The sequence below is a fragment of the Delphinus delphis genome, chromosome 1, assembly GCF_949987515.2.
Source record: "Delphinus delphis chromosome 1, mDelDel1.2, whole genome shotgun sequence".
NCBI lineage: Eukaryota > Metazoa > Chordata > Mammalia > Artiodactyla > Delphinidae > Delphinus > Delphinus delphis.
Window position 1 is genome coordinate 53,906,357 of NC_082683.1, and position 18,106 is coordinate 53,924,462.

The following is an 18,106-nucleotide window of genomic DNA, read 5'->3' on the forward strand; positions in this document are numbered from 1 at the left end:
TCCCCAAAGCCCGACACAGTGATTGGCACAAAGGTGTTATATTATATAAATTAATAATCAATTTAATTTTTTTTTACTTAAAACATCAGTCTTAAATTCAAGAACATATTTGAACTCTTGAATTCAAGAACTTGAACTCTTAAATTCAAGAACATATTTAATTCCTTACATTTTTTATAATCCTTCAATTCTATTTAAGGTGCTTTAAATGCAAGTTCCCAAAGGATGTCATATTAACACTGTCTTATCTCTAAGGCAGTCTCTTATATGGATTTGTGTTTTATCAGTTCTGGAAAAATCTAAGCCATAATTTCTCCAAATATTGGCTCTCCTTGATTCTACCTTTCTGAGACTCCCTCTAGAAGAAATTTTAGATTTTCTATTCCATTTTCCACATCTCTAAACATCTATTTCTTATCATTGATCTCTATGCTGTCAGGCAATTTCTTCAGGTCTATCTTTAGTTGTGTAATTCTTTCTTTAATTGTGTGTAATTTACTGTTTAATCCATCCATTAGCATTTTTTAAAACAATTTGATGGGTATTTTGGGGGAACTTTTAATTTTTACATATTTTTAAAGTTAAAAAATATTCTAGGAATAACAGTTTTTGATAACCTTTACCCAGACTTAATACCTGTTTACATTTTGTCCCAGTTGCTCTATCATTCTCTATAGAAACATACACACACACATACATATACAATGCAAAATCTTTTTTATGATCCATTGAAAATAAGTTGGAGACACTGTATACCTTTATCCACAAATATTTGTGTGTTTTTCTAAGAACAAGGATATTCTCTTACATAATCACAATACAATCATCAAAATCAGGAAAAGTTTTTGAAATATAATATTAATTTCAGATGTACTACATGATTCAATATATGTATATATTGTGAAATGATCATCATAGTAAGTCTAGGTAAAATCCATCAATCACCACACATAGTTATGATTTTTTCTCTTGTGATAAGAACTTTTGAGATCTAATCTCTTAGCAACTTTCAAACATACAATATAGTATTATTAACTATAGTAACCCTGCTGTACATTACATCCCCAGGACTTAATTTATTACATAACTAGAAGTTTGTACCTTTTGGCCACCTTCCTCTAATTCCTCCTTCCCTATCCCCCATCACTGGTAAACACAAGTCTGATCTCCTTTTCTACGAGTTTGTTCTTTTTAAAGATTCCAAATATAAGTGAGATCATATGGTATTCACCTTTTTCTTTCTGACTTATTTCATTTAGCATAATACCCTCAAGGTCCATCCATATTGCAAATGGAAGGATTTTCTTGTTATAGCTGAATAATATTCCATATGTATGTATACATATATATATATATATTTCTTTATCCATTCATCCATTGGTGGATATTTGGCTATTGTAAATAATACTGTAATGAACATGGGAGTGCATGTATCTTTTGTTAATGTTTTGATTTCCTTCAGATAAATACCCAGAAGTGGAGTTTCTGGATCATATAGAAGTTCTGTATTTTGAGGAACCTCCTTATTGTTTTCCATAGTGGCTGCACCCGTTTACATTCCCACCAACACTGCACAGGCTTCCCCTTTCTCCATATCCTTACCAGAACTTGCTATCTCTTGTTTTTTTGATAAGAGCCATTCTAACAGGTGTGAGGTGACATCTCATTGTGGTTTTGATTTGCATTTCCTTGCTGATTAGTGACGTTGCGCACCTTTTCACGTACCTGTTAGCCATCTGTATGTCTTCTCTGGAAAAAATGTCTATTCAGGTCCTCTGCCCAGTTTTTTGGGGTTTTTTAACACTTTTATTGGAGTATAATTGCTTTACAATGGTGTGTTAGTCTCTGCTTTATAACAAACTGAATCAGCTATACATATACATATATCCTCATATCTCTTCCCTCTTGCATCTCCCTCCCTCCCACCCTCCCTATCCTACCCCTCTAGGTGGTCACAAAGCACCGAGCTGATCTCCCTGTGCTATGTGGCTGCTTTCCACCAGCTATTTTACATTTGGTAGTGTATATATGTCCATGCCACTCCCTGCGTCTTTTTTCCCGTCTTGCCCCTAGGTTCTTCATGACTATTTTTTTTTTTTAGATTCCATATATATGCGTTACCATACGGTATTTGTTTTTCTCTTTCTGACTTACTTCACTCTGTATGACAGACTCTAGCTCCATCCACCTCACTACAAATAACTCAATTTCATTTCTTTTTATGGCTGAGTAATATTCCACTATATATATGTGCCACATCTTCTTTATCCATTCATCTGTCTATGGACACTTAGGTTGCTTCCATGTCCTGATTATTGTAAATAGAGCTGCAATGAACATTGTGGTACATGACTGTTTTTGAATTACGGTTTTCTCAGGGTATATGCCCAGTAGTGGGATTGCTGGGTCGTATGGTAGCTCTATTTTTAGTTTTTTAAGAAACCTCCATACTGTTCTCCACAGTGGCTGTATCAATTTACACTCCCACCAACAGTGCAAGAGGGTTCCCTTTCCACACCCTCGCCAGCATTTATTGTTTGTAGATTTTTTGATGATGGCCATTCTGACTGGTGTGAGATGATATCTCACTGTAGTTTTGATTTGCATTTCTCTAATGATTAATGATGTTGAGCATTCTTTCATGTGTTTGTTGGCAATCTGTATATCCTCTTTGGAGAACTGTCTATTTAGGTCTTCTGCCCATTTTTGGATTGGGTTGTTTGTTTTTTTGATATTGAGCTGCATGAGCTGCTTGTAAATTTTGCAGATTAAATTGACAAAGGATTAATCTCCAAAATTTACAAGCAGCTCTGCCCAGTTTTTAAATTGGATTGTTTGGGGGTTTTTTTTGCTATTGAGTTGTATGAGTTCTTTGTGTATTAATCCCTTATCAGATACACGATTTGCAATTACTTTCTCCCATTCTGTAGACTGCCTTTTCATTTTGTTGATTTCCTTTGCTGTGCAGAAGCTTTTTGCTTTGATGTAGTCCCACTTATTTTTGCTGCTATGGCCTTTGCTTTTGATGTCAGATCCAAAAAATCATTGCCAAGACCAGTGTTAAGGAGCTTATGGCTTATGTTTTCTTCAAGAGGTTTATGATCTTAGGTATTACCTTCAAGTCTTTAATCCATTTTGAGTTGATTTTTTGTGTATGGTGTAAGATAGGGGTCCAGTTTCATTCTTTTACATTGGCCTGTCAGTTTTCCCAACACCATTTATTGAAGAGACTGTCCTTCATATTGTATTGTATATTCTTGGCTCCTTTGTTGTAAATTAATTGACAAATATGTGTGGGTTTATTTTTGGAGTCACTATTCTGTTCCATTAATCTATGTGCCTGTTTTTATGTGAATACCATACTGTTTTGATTTTTTATACTTTGTAATATAGTGTGAAATCAGCACGATGCTTTCAAACTTTGCTTTGCTCTTTCTCAAGACTGCTTTGGCTATTCAGGGTCTTTTGTGGTTTCATACAAATTTTAGGATTGTTTGTTCTATTTCTGTGAAAAATACTGTTGGAATTTTGATAAGGACTGCATTGAATCTATAGACTGCTTTGGGTAGTATGGACATTTTAACAATGTTAATCCTTCCAATCCATAAAAATGGAATATCTTTGTGTTTATTTCTGTCTTCTTCATTTTCTTTTATCAATGTCTTATAGTCTTCAGTGTACAGATCTTTTGCCTCCTTGGTTAAATTTATTCCTAGGAATGTTATTCTTTTTTGATGCAATTGTAAAGAGAATTGTTTTCTTAATTTGTTTTTCTGGTAGTTGGTTACTAAAGAAATGCAACTGATTTCTGCATATTGATCGAAATCAGGAAATTTATCATTGATACAATACTACTATCAAGAGACCATATTCAAATTTTACAACTTGCTCCAAAAATGCCCCTTATAGCCAATCCCCCCACCCCTGCCGCCAAGTCTAGGATCCAATCCTGGATCACTCATTGCATTTTATTGTCCCATCTCTTTAGTCTCCCTTACCTAGAACAGCTCCTCCTCAACCTTTCTTTTGTTTGACCTTGACATTTTTCAAGAGCACAGGCTAGTTATCTTTGTAGAAATATCTGTCAATTTGGGTTTATCTGACATTTTCTCATGATGAGGCTATGTGGGTTTTTTGCCATAAGTATTACAAAAATGATGCTGTATCCTTTTGAGAGCATGATAACTTGAGGCACATGATGTTGGTTTCTCACAATATCAGTGATATGTATTTTGATCATTGATTAAGATGTTATCTGCCAGTTTTCTCCAATGTAATATATAAGAAATCTTATATGTAAATATCTTGTTTCCTATCAAACTTTGTCCTAATACTTTTAAAGAACCATTGATGATTTTCTAATCCTATCACTTATATTTATTAATTAGCATTCCACTCCAAGGAATAGCTTTCCTTTCTCTCCTCTTTATTCATTTATTTATATCACTATAGAATCATGGAATTTTATTTAATCCAATGGATTATAATCAATTCCTACCATTTATGTTGATCTTAATTGTCCCAGATTTGGCAATTGGATCATTCCCCTTTCACACTGCCTCCAATGTACCTTATGTACCTGTAATTCTTTGAGCACTTCATTATATTTCCTTATTTGCACATGCACACTCACTCACACAAAATGTCTCTGCTCCAGCACTGGAATTAGCTTTTGCTTTAAAGAAACTTGGTTCTTTTTAGTGGACAATGGCATTTATAAATCAAAATCTCAGCACTAGGTGTGTTCATTGATACTTATGTCATTGCTTAAAGGCAAGGGACAGAGCTAGAACAGAAAACACACACACATACTTTTCTATCTACCTGGAGTTTAATACATATATTTAAAAATCCATGATTTCATATTGATACCTCCAATGCAAAGGCAACATATTTTAAATTCCTCAGCCTACAGTGAAAGCCTAGCTCATGTTATCTGCAATAAACTTATTCTCTCAAGCGTAGAGCACACAGAAACTAGTTGAAGAAGTGCTAACCCATACTTCTGTGCAAAGCAAATCTATTTACTAAGATTCATTATTCACCTAGTATTCTCAAAATGTATAATGAATACACAGTTGACTCTTGAACAATGTGGAGGGTTAGGGGTGCTGAACCCCCTGCAGTCAAAAATCCACGTATAGGGACTTCCCTGGCGGTCGAGTGGTTAGGACTTTGCCTTCCGGTGTGGGGCTGGGGTGGGGGTGGGGGTGGGCGGAGGGCAGCGGGGTGGGTTCGATCCCCGGTTGGGAAGCTAGGATCCCTCATGCCTCGTGGCCAAAAGGCCAAAACATAAAACAGAAGCAATATTGTAACAAATTCAATAAAGACTTTAAAAATGGTCCACATCAAAAAAAAAAAAAAAATCCATGCACAACTTTATACTCGGTCTTCTATATCTTTGGTTCCACATCCACAGATTCAATCAACCACAGATTATGCAGTACTGTAGGACACATTTACTGAAAAGAGTGGGCATGTAAGTGAACACTCACAGTTCAAATCCATGTTGTTCAAGGGTCAACTGTACAGCTATTTTACTGGGTGTTATATAGTATTTCAATTTAATTTTAACTTGTATTTCCCTGATGTCTAACAAAATGCTTATTTGCCATTCACGTAACTTCTTTTATTAAGTATTGGATCAAGTCTTTGGACCACTATTTTAATAAGGTTTTAATCTTTTTACTGTTGAGTTGTAAGAGTTCTTCATATATTCTTTTTTTTTTTTTTTTTGGCTACTCCACGCGGCATGTGGGATCTTAGTTCCCTGACCAGAGATCGAATCTGTGCCCCATGCAGTGGAAGCACAGAGTCTTAATCACTGGACCACCAGGAAAGTCCCAAGTGTTCTTTATATATTCTAAACTTATATTTAGAATATATAAATTAGATGTAGTCTGATTTATCAATTTTATTCCTTTATGGTTGCTTTATGTACCTTGCCTGAAATTTTATCTACCCCATGTTGTAACAATATTCTCATGTATTTCCTTCCAGAAATTTTACTGGTTACATTTAAGACTATGCTACATCTCAAATTAAGTTTTGTATATGGTATAAGGTGGAAGTCAAGGTTGTTTGGTTTGTTTTTCCACATGGTGTTCCAGAACCAGTTGGAAAGATTTCTCTTTCCCCAACTGAATTACTTTGGTACTTGGTTTGGTTCTACTTCTGGGCTTTTTATTCTTTTCCATTTTGTCTATTTGCCATTAGGCCCAAACCACATTGATTTCATTGCCACTTTACATAGTATAGTTAAGTCTAGGTAGTGTACATACTTTGTACATACACTAAGTCTAGTTAGTCTATGTACTCCAACTTCATTCTTCTTTTTTAAGATTGTTTGGACTACTGTAAGTCCTCAGCCTTTCTATAAAATTTTTGAAATCAGTTTTTCTATTCCTTTAAAATGTTTGCCAGGATTGACAGGAATTGCATTGAATCTAAAGATCAATTGGAGGGCTTCCCTGGTGGCGCAGTGGTTTAGAATCTGCCTGCCATTGCAGGGGACACAGGTTCAAGCCCTGGTCCAGGAAGATCCCACATGCTGCAGAGCAACTAAGCCCGTGCACTACAACTACTGAGCCTGCGCTCTAGAGCTTGCAAGCCACAACTACTGAGCCCACGTTCCACAACTACTGAAACCCGTGTGCCTAGAGCCCATGCTCTGCAACAAGAGAAGCCATTCCAATCAGAAGCCTGCGCACTGCAATGAAGAGTAGCCCCCACTCGCGGCAAGTAGAGAAAGCCCACAAGCAGCAACAAAGACCCAATGCAGCCAAAAATAAATAAATAAATAAATTTATTAAAAAAATAAATATCAATTGGAGAGAACCAACATTTTAATATAGAGTCTTCCAATCCATACATGCCCCTATTTATTTAAATCTTTATGTTCTCTAAGCAACATTTTGTAATTTTCACAGTAGAAATCTTCCATGTCTTCTGTTAAACTTATTATATTTTTTTTTACATAATTATAAATGGAAAAACTTAAGCTTCATTTTCCAGGTGTTCATTGCTAACATGTAGAAATAGAATTGATTTTTGTACACTGACTTTGTGCTCTGCATCTTTGCTAAATAGTTCTAATAACTGTTTTGCAGCTTCCTTAGGATATTCTATGTTCATGATCATATCATCAGCAGATCATCAATTTTACTTTCTCCTTTCCAACATTTATGCATTTCCTTTTTTTTTAGTGCTTTGTTGAATAGAAGTTGTGAGTGGGCGCATTCTTGCCTTGTTCCTAATCTTAGAAAAAGTGTTCAATACTGAGTATGATATTTGTAGGTTTTTCATAGGAAGGAGTTCCCTTCTATCCTAGTTTGCTAAGTTTTTATTTTATCATAAATGGGTGTGTTCTTCGTAGAACTATTAATATGATCTTCTTTAGTATGTACCTATCTATCCACCTATCTATCTATCAATCCACCCAACCAGGAGTCTTTTATTGGTCATTTATATGTCAAGTACCAATATTAGCAAAAAAACCCCAACAAAGGTCAATGTTTCCATCTAACAGAGCCTGTACTCTCCTAGCTTGCCTCTTCCCATAGCGATTCTTTCCCAACTCTGTAGAGCCACAATCACAGTTTAAGACAAATCTTATTCTAAAGCACGGCTCCAGCAACAAGCTGGTATCTTCAAGATTCTTCAGTTCAGACACTGCCAGGAAAACTTTGGGGCAACCAGGTCCTGAGGCTGTTGTGTTCCATCACTGTCATGATCCCAGAGTCCTCACTCACCAGAAAGCTCAATCTTCAGCTGGCACAGCTGAGAAATGACAGGTACAATGGGAACTGTCTTTTCCTGAAATGCTGTAGATCAGTTACAGCAAACAGAACAGTGATCATCAAGGAAAACTGTCACTTTGGAATCCTTTTTGACCAGAGCAGTTATGTAGAAGCAGCTGCATCTTCGATTAGGACCATCTTTTATTCTTTTAAAAACAATAATTGATTTTCAAATATTGAAAAAACTGCATTCTTAGGATAAATCCTACTTGGACATGATGTATTGTCTCTTTTACAACTGCTGAATTAGATTTGCTAATCTTCTGCTGAGGATTTTTGATTCTATGTTCATGAAATACATTGGTCAGCAATGTTCTTATAATTCTTTTATTGTATTTTGGTATCCAGTTAGGGTGGTATCAGTGTTATGAGGATTAAATGAGTTGGGATATATACATATATACATATAAACATATATATATGTCAATCTATATATATTTAAATCCAGTCTGATATTCTGTACCTTTTCGTTGGTGTCTTTATTGCACTTAAACTTAATGTAATCATTATACAGTTGGGTCTACATTTTGCTACTTGTTTTCTATCTGTCTCATTTGTTTTTTAGTCCTCTGATCTTCCTTTCCTGCTTTCTTTTGATTAAACATTTTTTAGTATAGCACCTCAATTCTTCTGTTGTTTTTTATGTATTTTGGGGGTTATGTATTATTTTTCTTTGTATTTTTTATTAGTTACTCTGGGGCATTACAATATGCCTTTTTAACCCATCACAGTTCATTTAGAGTTAATACAATACTACTTTACATAAATATAAGAATCTTACAATGTTACTGTCCATTTCCTCTGTCCTTTGTGCTATACTGTTATACATATACATGTTATAAAACCCACAATAAGTGTTATAAGTTTTGCTTTAAACACTCACATCTATTCAAGAAGTTACAAGCAAAAAATATACACAGTTGATCCTTGAACAACATGCGTTTGAACTGTGCTGGTCTACTTACACACAGATTTTTTTCTCGATAAATATACAGTCAACCCTCCATATTCATGGGTTTCACATCTGTGGATCAAGATTTCCATCCATGGTTGGTTGACTCTGTGGAGAGAAAACCCTCGGATACGGAGGACCAACTGTTTTCATTGTACTATACCATTTTATATAAGGGACTTGAGCATAAAATCTGTGTGATTTTAGTATAAGTGGGGCCTCCTGGAACCAATCCTCCACAGATACTGATGGACAACTATAGTCTTTTATATCTTATCACATATCTACCATTCCCAGTATTCTTCAAATAGATGTAAATTTGTACTTGATATCATTTCCCTTCAGCTCAAAGAATTTTTTTTTTAGCATTTCTTCTATGCAGGTCTGCTGGTGACAAATATTGTTTTTATCTGATAATATCTTTATTTTACCTTCATTTTGAAGGATAAGTGTCTACATATAGAATTCTGGGTTGAGGTTTTTTTCCTTTTAGCACCTTAAAATGTCATTCTACTGTCTTCTGACCTCCATGGTTTCTGATGAGAAGTCAGCTTTCATTTGAATAGTTTCCCCTACAGGTAAAGCATCAATTTTCTCTGGCTGCTTTGAAGATTTTCACTTCATTTTTAATTTTTATCAGTTTGACTATGGCATGTATATGTACATGTGCATAGACAAACACATATTTTTTATCTCGACTGGAGTTTGCTGAGCTTCTTGGATCTGTACTTTATGTTTTTCAGCAAAAGTGAGAAATTTAGGAGCCATTATTTCTTAAAATACATATATTTTTTCATTCCCATTCTCTTCTATTTCTAGGACTCACTTACATATATTAGACCACTTGATATTGTCCCAAAAGTCACTAAGGCTCTGTATTTTATTTTTTCAATTAGATCATTTCTATTATTCTATCTTCAAGTTCTTTTCTTGCACTATAAAGCCCACACAGTAAATATTTTCATTCTACGTATTGTACTTTTCAAATACAGAATTTCCATTGCGTCTTTTTCTCTTCTGAGATTCCCCATGTGTCCTTTCATTATGACCATTTTTTTCCCTTTAAGTTCTTGAACATATTTATAGTGGGTGCTTTAAAGTCTTTGTCTGCTAATTCTAAAATCTAGGTCATCTTGGGGTCAATTTCAATTGACTCTCTCTCAACGAGTCATATTTTGTTTCTTTGCTTGTCTGGTATTATTTTATTGCATCTTGTACATTGTAGATGATGTGACATCGAGACTCTGAATTCTGCTTTCTTACTCTTAACAGTGTTGTTTTGTTCTAGCAGGCATTTAACTTGAATAAACTCAGACTCTAAAATCTGTCTCCCCAGTGATGGACAGCAGCTGAAATCACTGTTCAATTCTTTCAGCATCCCAGCTGTTGCTTCTTGCCAGGCTTCATGGAGAATCCCTAATCCATGTGCAGTTAAGGAATCCATCAAGGATTCTGGCAGTTTATAACCAGATTTTGGGGCTACCCTCTTTTTAAGATTTTCCCTTTACTTGCCAGCAATTCTGGTAATCCCAAGCTCTTAACCCAGCTCTTCAAACAAGTAAAACTGGAGCTTTCTCGTTGAGTTTAGCTGTACTACATCATATGGACTGCCCTTGGATAAAACAATATAAATGCAAACTTTGCACATTGTAGTTCTCTTCTTTCAAGGGTCAACTCCCCTCCAATTTCTGCCTAGTATGGTTGCTTTCCAGTGCCTTCAAGAAGTTACTTTTAATATCTTGCCCAGAGTTTAAAATTGTTATCTATGGAAGGTTCAGTTCAACACAATCTACTATGACATGTAAGTCCATCTACTGAGCTTTTATTTCAACAATTATATATTTTTTGTTTCTAAACATTTTAATCATCCTAGTTTAAAATTTGCCTGGTCATTTTGGGTAGTCTCATTACTTGCTAATTTTTGTGATTCAACTTTTTATTTAAGTATTCTGTTCAATTATTTCATATTGTATCTCAGATAATTCCATTTTGTAAAGTCTTTGGGATCTAAATCCATTGATTACTATGTGTTTTAACTTTCACTCATGGTAGTTTGTTTCCTTTTATGCTTGTTTATCTAGATTTTGGATATTCGGTTGATCTTAACCTGTGAAAAAGTAGGGGCCTAAACAGAGGATGCTTCCTCCAAAGATGTACATTTAATTTCACTACTAGCCAAGGGATCCATACCAACTAGAGATCATTTCAGCTCCCTTCCCAGCTTAAATGTAGTCTCAAGTTTAACTTCCTTACCTTGCCTATAGCCCAAGGCTTAGTCTATCAAGCACAACATGGATATCAGTATTTATATTCAGGGTACTCTGCCTTTCATCTGTGCTTACTGATTACGGATCTGGTTTTGGCTATTTTTGTTTCACCTCTTGAGATTTAACTTCCTCCAAGTCCAAGGAGGCAATAAAAAATATGATTTATGCAGGCTCAAGTTGCTTTTTTTTTTTTTTTTTTTTTGCAGTACGCGGGCCTCTCACTGTTGTGGCCTCTCCCATTGGTTCCGGACGCGCAGGCTCACCGGCCATGGCTCATGGGTCCAGCCGCTCTGCGGCATGTGGGATCTTCCCGGACCAGGGCACGAACCCGCGTCCCCTGCATCGGCAGGCGTACTCTCAACCACTGCGCCACCAGGGAAGCCCTCAAGTTGCTTTTGACTGATAGAGTCTGAGACATTCTTGTCTGCCATATGCGGGGAGTCCTTCATGTCACTATTACAAGGCTGTATTATAGCTTCCTCATTTCTGTCCTTACATTTTCGGCTGACTTTTACAAGCAGGAAAGAATTGTATTTAAAATTCATGTTTTTCATACTTATAGCAAGTACTAACAACTTCAATCTTCTTTTAAAATGTACTTATAATTTTAAAGTAAATGAATTAATAGAACTTTGAATATCTACTATGATTCAAAGGGTGTTTATTAAATGGTTAACTTTTACTTAACCTGACACATCACTTCACCCCCCACAACAATAAAAATCATTGTACTTGGCGCTATCATCAGCATGACTACAAACCCAAATAGGTGCAATAAAATAGCTTATCAGACCCAGAATATTCTTATATTCATTTTCCTTTATCAAGGAAAATAAAACGTATTTTAAAGTTCTCTCAGAAAACTCCCAGATTTTTATGAATACATCATCAGAATGGACCCCACAGGAATACTGTTAGCCGTTTCCTCCAACACTAAAGCTATTCCAACTTTATAACCTTAACTCAGTCTATAGCTTGGAACAGAATAAAATTAACTCTTACAGGAATAGATGGAATGTCCTTGGCTGAATTAGCATGATAATTCACACTAATTAGAAAGATTAAGCAAGTGATACGAGGAATCTTTATAAAGGAAAAAATATAAGGGGGAAAAGCACTAGAAGGGGATTTGATTATTTACAGAAACAGCTATCACAAAAGTATGTTTCACTTTAGTATTATGCAAATATAAACATGGTGTGAAATTTGTCTATAAAGATGAAATCTCTTACAAGCAGCAAATTTATAATTCAATTACTATTTAATGAGTAACTACACTAATCCACGAACTCACTGAGTAACAATCTAAGGGTCACACAGCTAGTAAAGTAGCAGAACCAAGATTCAAACCCTGGTTTGTCTCATTTCAAAGTCTTAAAATGCAAAAAATAAATAAAAAAATTTTTAATTAAGGTTTCAACCTAGATAGAGAAATGATGATGCCACTAATTTTATAATGTACACAGAGGAGGAGCAAATTTGAAAGGGATGATGATTAGCCTAATGAAACCAGGAAGAGCATTTATCCAATTCATTTGTTTTCCCAGTTCCAAGATAGCATCTGCCTTACAGAACCAAAGAGAAGGCAGAGAAAACTATACTTATTGAGAATTTAATTCAAGATAAGTAATCTCTAAATCCTTTAAAAACATTTTAGGTAGTATTTGATGCATACTAAAGAATACATGTATAATGATCAAGTTATGAAGCATAATAAGAAAATAAACACCCATAAACTCACCACACAATTTAAGAACTAGATCATTACCAATATGGATGGGTACACCTGTATGCTCCTTCTCTATTATGTCTGCTTTCCCGAGAAGGCAACCATTAAACAAAATTTTGTATTTATCATTTCCCTGTTTTTCTGCCCTTAATAATCTTATCATATACATACAGAATCCCAAATTAAAGTTTTTCTTGCTTGTTCTTAAGCTTTATAAAGATAATATGCTATATGTAGTTTTCTACAAATTGGTTCTTTCACCCAGTATATTTTTAAGATTCATCCATCCACTCTATTGGTATTGGACATTTGTTGTTTATTATTCATTTTAGATTAATTTAGGCCATGTATATTTTCACAGTTACTTATTATATTTTTTTCCTGTCAAGGTTTAAAGAAATTAGAAAAGAGATATATCACACAATCCAATACCCAAAATACCAAGTACCAAAAAGCCAACATCTCAACATCACTTAAAAACCATACGACTTTCACATGTAACTGGCCAAGATGACTTTTTGCACCACCATTTGTGACCCTGCAGTTTAACCACATTGAAAAATAAAAGTTTACTAACAATTGTGGAGATCCTCTACTAAAATACTTTTGCATTATTTAACCATTAATTTGGTCTTATATCACTTTGCCAAAATAAACTCAGTGAAGTTGCTATATATTTAAGATGTCAACCTCAACTTTAAAGTTATGTATTTATTGCCAAAATTACTGCAGACACTCCTAATATAACATGTGTCTGTTAATATGTTAAGAAAACAGTTGTCCAAAAGGTCCCCATTTAACAGTTTTTTTTGGGTTCCCTACTATCTACAGCAGAACAGGAGCATAGTTCAGAAAGTATCACTACTTGTTAAGCAAACACACATGAGTTTCCATTGTATTCCTATTTGGCAGGGACTTTGTTACACTTTCCTCACAGCTTTGTATAAGTGCTAACTGGGTTATTTTTCTAGTGCAAGAGTAGTGAGGCAAGTCTTTTAGCTTCATTTTGGGGAAAGGAAAACCTCTTTAATAATCCATACCTTTTAAGGGTATAAGTGAAACATATATTTATTGATACCTATGTGTAGGACAGGTTATTAGGTGCTGAGTTCCCTAATCTGGAAAGTAGAGATAACAGCAGCGCCTACCTCCCAAGGTCCTTTTTAGGATTCAATGAGAAAATGTAGGGAAATTGCTAAACACAGTACCCAAATCATAATTAAACATTCAACAAATGTAGGTTATTATTTCTGCAAATCTTTCCACTTTCATGTCAGTTCCTATTTGATACAGATGTCCCTCCTCCCACCCTGTGTTACTTTGCATTTGCTCAAACCTGAATGTAACGGAGAAATAAGTTACTCTAGAAGCACGCAAGAGAGGGTACCTAAATCAGCCTGGGGACAAGAGGCAGCCAGAGAATTTCATGTGTTATATATTATCCCCACCCCCACCCCAAAGAAAAAGTTCTTTACAGAGCTTAAAAAAAAAAAAGTCTCTATTGGGCAGTGATAAGCAAGAAAACTGAAGCCCGGAGGTAATTAAGCGATTCGCTCAACGTTGGATAGCTCTTTACAGAATGGGCTATGCTGCCTCATTTGAGAGCTGGAGTTCAGGTCTCTTGGGACCCGGTCCATGAGTTCTGCCACAAGTTTATATGAGCTCACGACACTAATCTAGGCATTAAATGGCTTTATCAAATTATACGGCGTGATGCAGTCTACCCTGTCCTATTCTCGGTATGTTAACCATATTTGAAATTATTTCAAGCAATACATCACTAAATATAACTCACAGCCTATAAAATCTGTCAGAAGCCTTGTGGAATCAGAATTAAAGTGGAGAAATACTACTGGATAAGTAAGGCTGGAAGGGAAGCAGACGTAGGTTGAGGGAACCAAGCACTAGGAACTGTCGGAGGAAAAGATAAAGAAAAAGTACAAAAACTAGGAAAAGAGAAAAGGTTATTGGGCTACATAATATCTATTCTTCTTGCTCACAGAGGGGCCCAAACACAGCAACACCCGGGGAGGAGATACTTACGGCATTTCGACATTCAGGGACGCACCCCTGTCGCTGGATAAAACCACTGAGCAACCTCTTACGAAAACAGAGAACCTTCGGAGAGAAACACTGAAGCCTGAAAAGCGCGGGCGAACGGTCACTCGACGCTGTGCCACACTCCACGCGGCCCGCCGGAAACACTCCCCCAGCTACAAGGGATCCCAGTGTATGCCGGGAAGGGGGGAGGAGAGTCTACGCCCAGGACAGCTCTCAGCCCTGCCAGGGCAATGCAGGACACTCTCTCACGACTCTGACCAGAAGGCCCCCGATAGATGAGAGGCAGAGCCATCTCCGTTAGCTCTGGAGTAACTATCCCTAGGTTTCTAGCCGGACCATTTGGGTAGGTACTCCGTATCTTGTTTCCGGTAGCGGAGAGGTGCAGTTGCCATGGTAATTAAAAGAAGGCCAAGGACCTTCCGGCCGCTGTGAGAGGGTTGCGGAATCCGTGAGGAGAATTGGCTGCGCTTCCTCGTTTGTGACCTGCAGTTAGGTAGCAAGCAGCTCGCTGTCTGTCTCTTCGCCCGCTCCGTTCGTCACTGTTCGGCTTCCCTTTCGCCACCTGCATCTTTTATCTCTCTGTCATACGTACACTTGCTCCATGTCTGTACTTAAAAATGTAAATATAAATGCAGTTTTATTCCCAGAGGAATACAAAAAAATAGATGTTGCCGGAGATCAGCTGTGAAGGTATTTTACTATGTAGGGACGGTGACTGGATGGCTGTTTTCCCTTGGCCCTTTAGAAGCCTTAGGTGCTTGTAAACAGTTTATTTTTCTTGCTATTGTGCGACTGCTTATTTATGGAGCGGTTCGCTGCAATGTACTCTCTAGGCCCTTGTCTTGGTCTTGGGCTGGAGTTTTAGATGCAGGAGGTTTCCAAGCCTGAGGGGCGCAATTATATATTTAATTATATATTTAAGCTTCAGTTTAGTCTCTCGTTACAGAGAGGGAAAAAATAGCATTCTGGAACATTTCAACCATGGGATTTCCACGTGAGGGAGTCACCTTATTTGGAAAGAGCATTTGAGGACACTCTTAAAAAAAATATTTACATTTTTAAATTGCTGGCTGCAAAACGAACGTTCATTCTCCCTTACTTATTGGAACAGTTTTCTTTCACATTTGTGAGGAGATGTGTGCATGCGTATGTGTTTAAAACTGTGATGCTTAATTATAGTGATACCAATTTGCAGTAACCAGACTGTGACACCACATCCCTTCGGGGTCCTTCTAAATGTGGTGTAAGATGAAAGTGTCAGGCAGGCCGTCTGTGTATTATAAATAGGGTACTTCATCCATGATAAGCGATTATTATCTATCTTTACCAAGTGTAAAAGACCTATATAATTCAAGAAGGTGCAAGTGATTTAGGCCTCCTGAGTAAGAATCCAATGAGTCCTGAAGGGGACCCTACCTGTGTCGTCTTATTGTTAAACTTGAAATATTCAATTTATTAGGTTGGAATGTATTTTTGGAAATCAGAGCTGGGTAAAATAATGTTGGAAGCTGTTAGACCTCCAGCACAATTTAGGGCCTCATAGTAACTGTTGTACAAGAAGCCTTCATTCACATTAAAAAACGAAGAAACTGTTATCGAAATTTGCTGCCTTTTGCTACTTACTATTAGCTGGATGACTCTCTGTCTCTCAATTTCCTTATCTGTAAAATGGGCAAAAAATATCTGACCACTGTAGTAGGTATAAATCAAGATGTATGACAGTTTTTTAAGCTCTTATGAGCAGAGGTGCTATATAAACCCCCCAAATTATTATTATTAACATTATTATTGGTAGTAATGGAACACAGTAAAACCTCAGGATAATGCTATAAATGACTGGATTTTTTAAATTCAGTCATTTAAAATGTGGGGCTGAATTACTGAGATGTTAGTGAAATGACCTGGTTGATGCTGCTGTGGAGATGGATGCCAACTGCCAATCACATTATAGTCAAATTCTCATTATGGTGGCGATTCACTCTATCTACAGTTTATTTAGCACTTATTATGTGCCAGGCACTGTTCTATATGCTTCACATGTGTTAATTTACTTAATCCTCATTACAATCCTATGAAGAGTCTTAACTGACTGTCCTCTAATTTTGAGAAAATAGATGAATGCTTTTCCTTTGCCCTGTGATTCTTCTTTTGTATTTATGTTACACCTTTGTTTTGGCTTTGTTCTTTTGGCTCTCTTATATATATATTTAGAAAGCAACTGCCAAAGGCTTATTCTAGCTTAACATATGATAATATAACTGTATGCATATTATAATGTACATCTTTTTTCCACATATAAAAACCTTGATGTCTTGATTCCCCCTCGCCCCAGTTTGAAAGGTAAAGTGACACTTGAATTTTAGGATTAACACTGACTAAAATAAAATTTTAAATTATTTTCTAATAGAATGGCCATCAGTCCAGGAAGTGATGCAGCTTTCTCCAGTCAGAAATCAACGCTTTCAGAGAGTCCTCGATCAAAGAAATTTCCACTAACTGAAGAGGAGATATTTTATATGAATTGTAGAGCTGCCTACTTAACTGTTTTCAAAAGCAGCTTAGATAACATTATTTCTAAAGATCAACTTTGCTTAGGTAATTTTTTTTAACTTAAGTAGCTTGCCTTATTTGTTGAAAGTTAATAGATCAGAAAGACTGCAATTAGAATTACATTGTTGAATCATTCCAATTTCTTAGTTAAGCTTGAGCAGTGGAACTACCTTATGCTATTGTGCCATTTTATATAGCTACATAGTCTAAGAGGTTCAAAATAAAACTTTCAGTGTTCAAATAGACTAGATTAGTATTTTTAAAGCTTCCATCAATTACTTGCTTAAAATTATTTTTAAAATTCTTATCTTGGTACTTTAAGATTCATAAATTCTTATGTTGGTACTTTAAGATTTATAATGATAGAATTAAAACACTTCTGGCAACTGAATTACTAGTCTGAATTTGACCTACACTGGGGAAAATGTAAAGGGAATATGTATATATATATGGTTGAATGATTATAAAAGAGTAGTATTAGAAAATAAGTGAAACTTTAAAAGAAAATTAAGAATTTTGGGTTTTGTCCTGTTCTTTAGGGGTGAGGGCTCGAGAGAGTTGATCTTTTTTTGCTTTTTTCCATTATTTTTTTTATTTTATTTTTTATTGAGGTAGAGTTGAATTACAATGTTGTGTTTATTACTGCTGTACAGCTAAGTGACTCAGTTATATATGTACATTCTTTTTCATATTCTTTTCCATTATGGTTTATCACAGGATATTGAATATAGTTCCCTGCCCTATACAG

General features: G+C 35.8%; 2 protein-coding genes and 1 non-coding gene across 4 annotated transcripts in view; 1 reads left to right on the forward strand and 2 right to left on the reverse strand.

Annotated features, from left to right (window-relative positions):
- Positions 1–14,921, reverse strand: part of ITGB3BP (integrin subunit beta 3 binding protein) — a 90,358-nt gene extending 75,437 nt beyond the window's left edge. For both annotated transcript variants that reach the window (XM_060023158.1, XM_060023149.1), the window contains exon 1: positions 14,791–14,921. In XM_060023158.1, the coding sequence (XP_059879141.1) occupies positions 14,791–14,795 (5 nt within the window). In that variant the 5' untranslated portion in view covers positions 14,796–14,921. The remainder of the gene's footprint in view (positions 1–14,790) is intronic.
- LOC132416433 (small nucleolar RNA SNORA16B/SNORA16A family) lies at positions 7,804–7,938 on the reverse strand. The gene has a single exon (XR_009517589.1). It is a non-coding gene; the product is annotated as a small nucleolar RNA SNORA16B/SNORA16A family (small nucleolar RNA).
- A 326-nt stretch (positions 14,922–15,247) lies between the features above and the next one.
- Positions 15,248–18,106, forward strand: part of EFCAB7 (EF-hand calcium binding domain 7) — a 50,590-nt gene continuing 47,731 nt past the window's right edge. Inside the window, exons 1-2 of the mRNA XM_060023170.1 lie at positions 15,248–15,301; positions 17,216–17,403. Of these exons, the coding sequence (XP_059879153.1) occupies positions 17,217–17,403 (187 nt within the window). The 5' untranslated portion in view covers positions 15,248–15,301; position 17,216. The remainder of the gene's footprint in view (positions 15,302–17,215; positions 17,404–18,106) is intronic.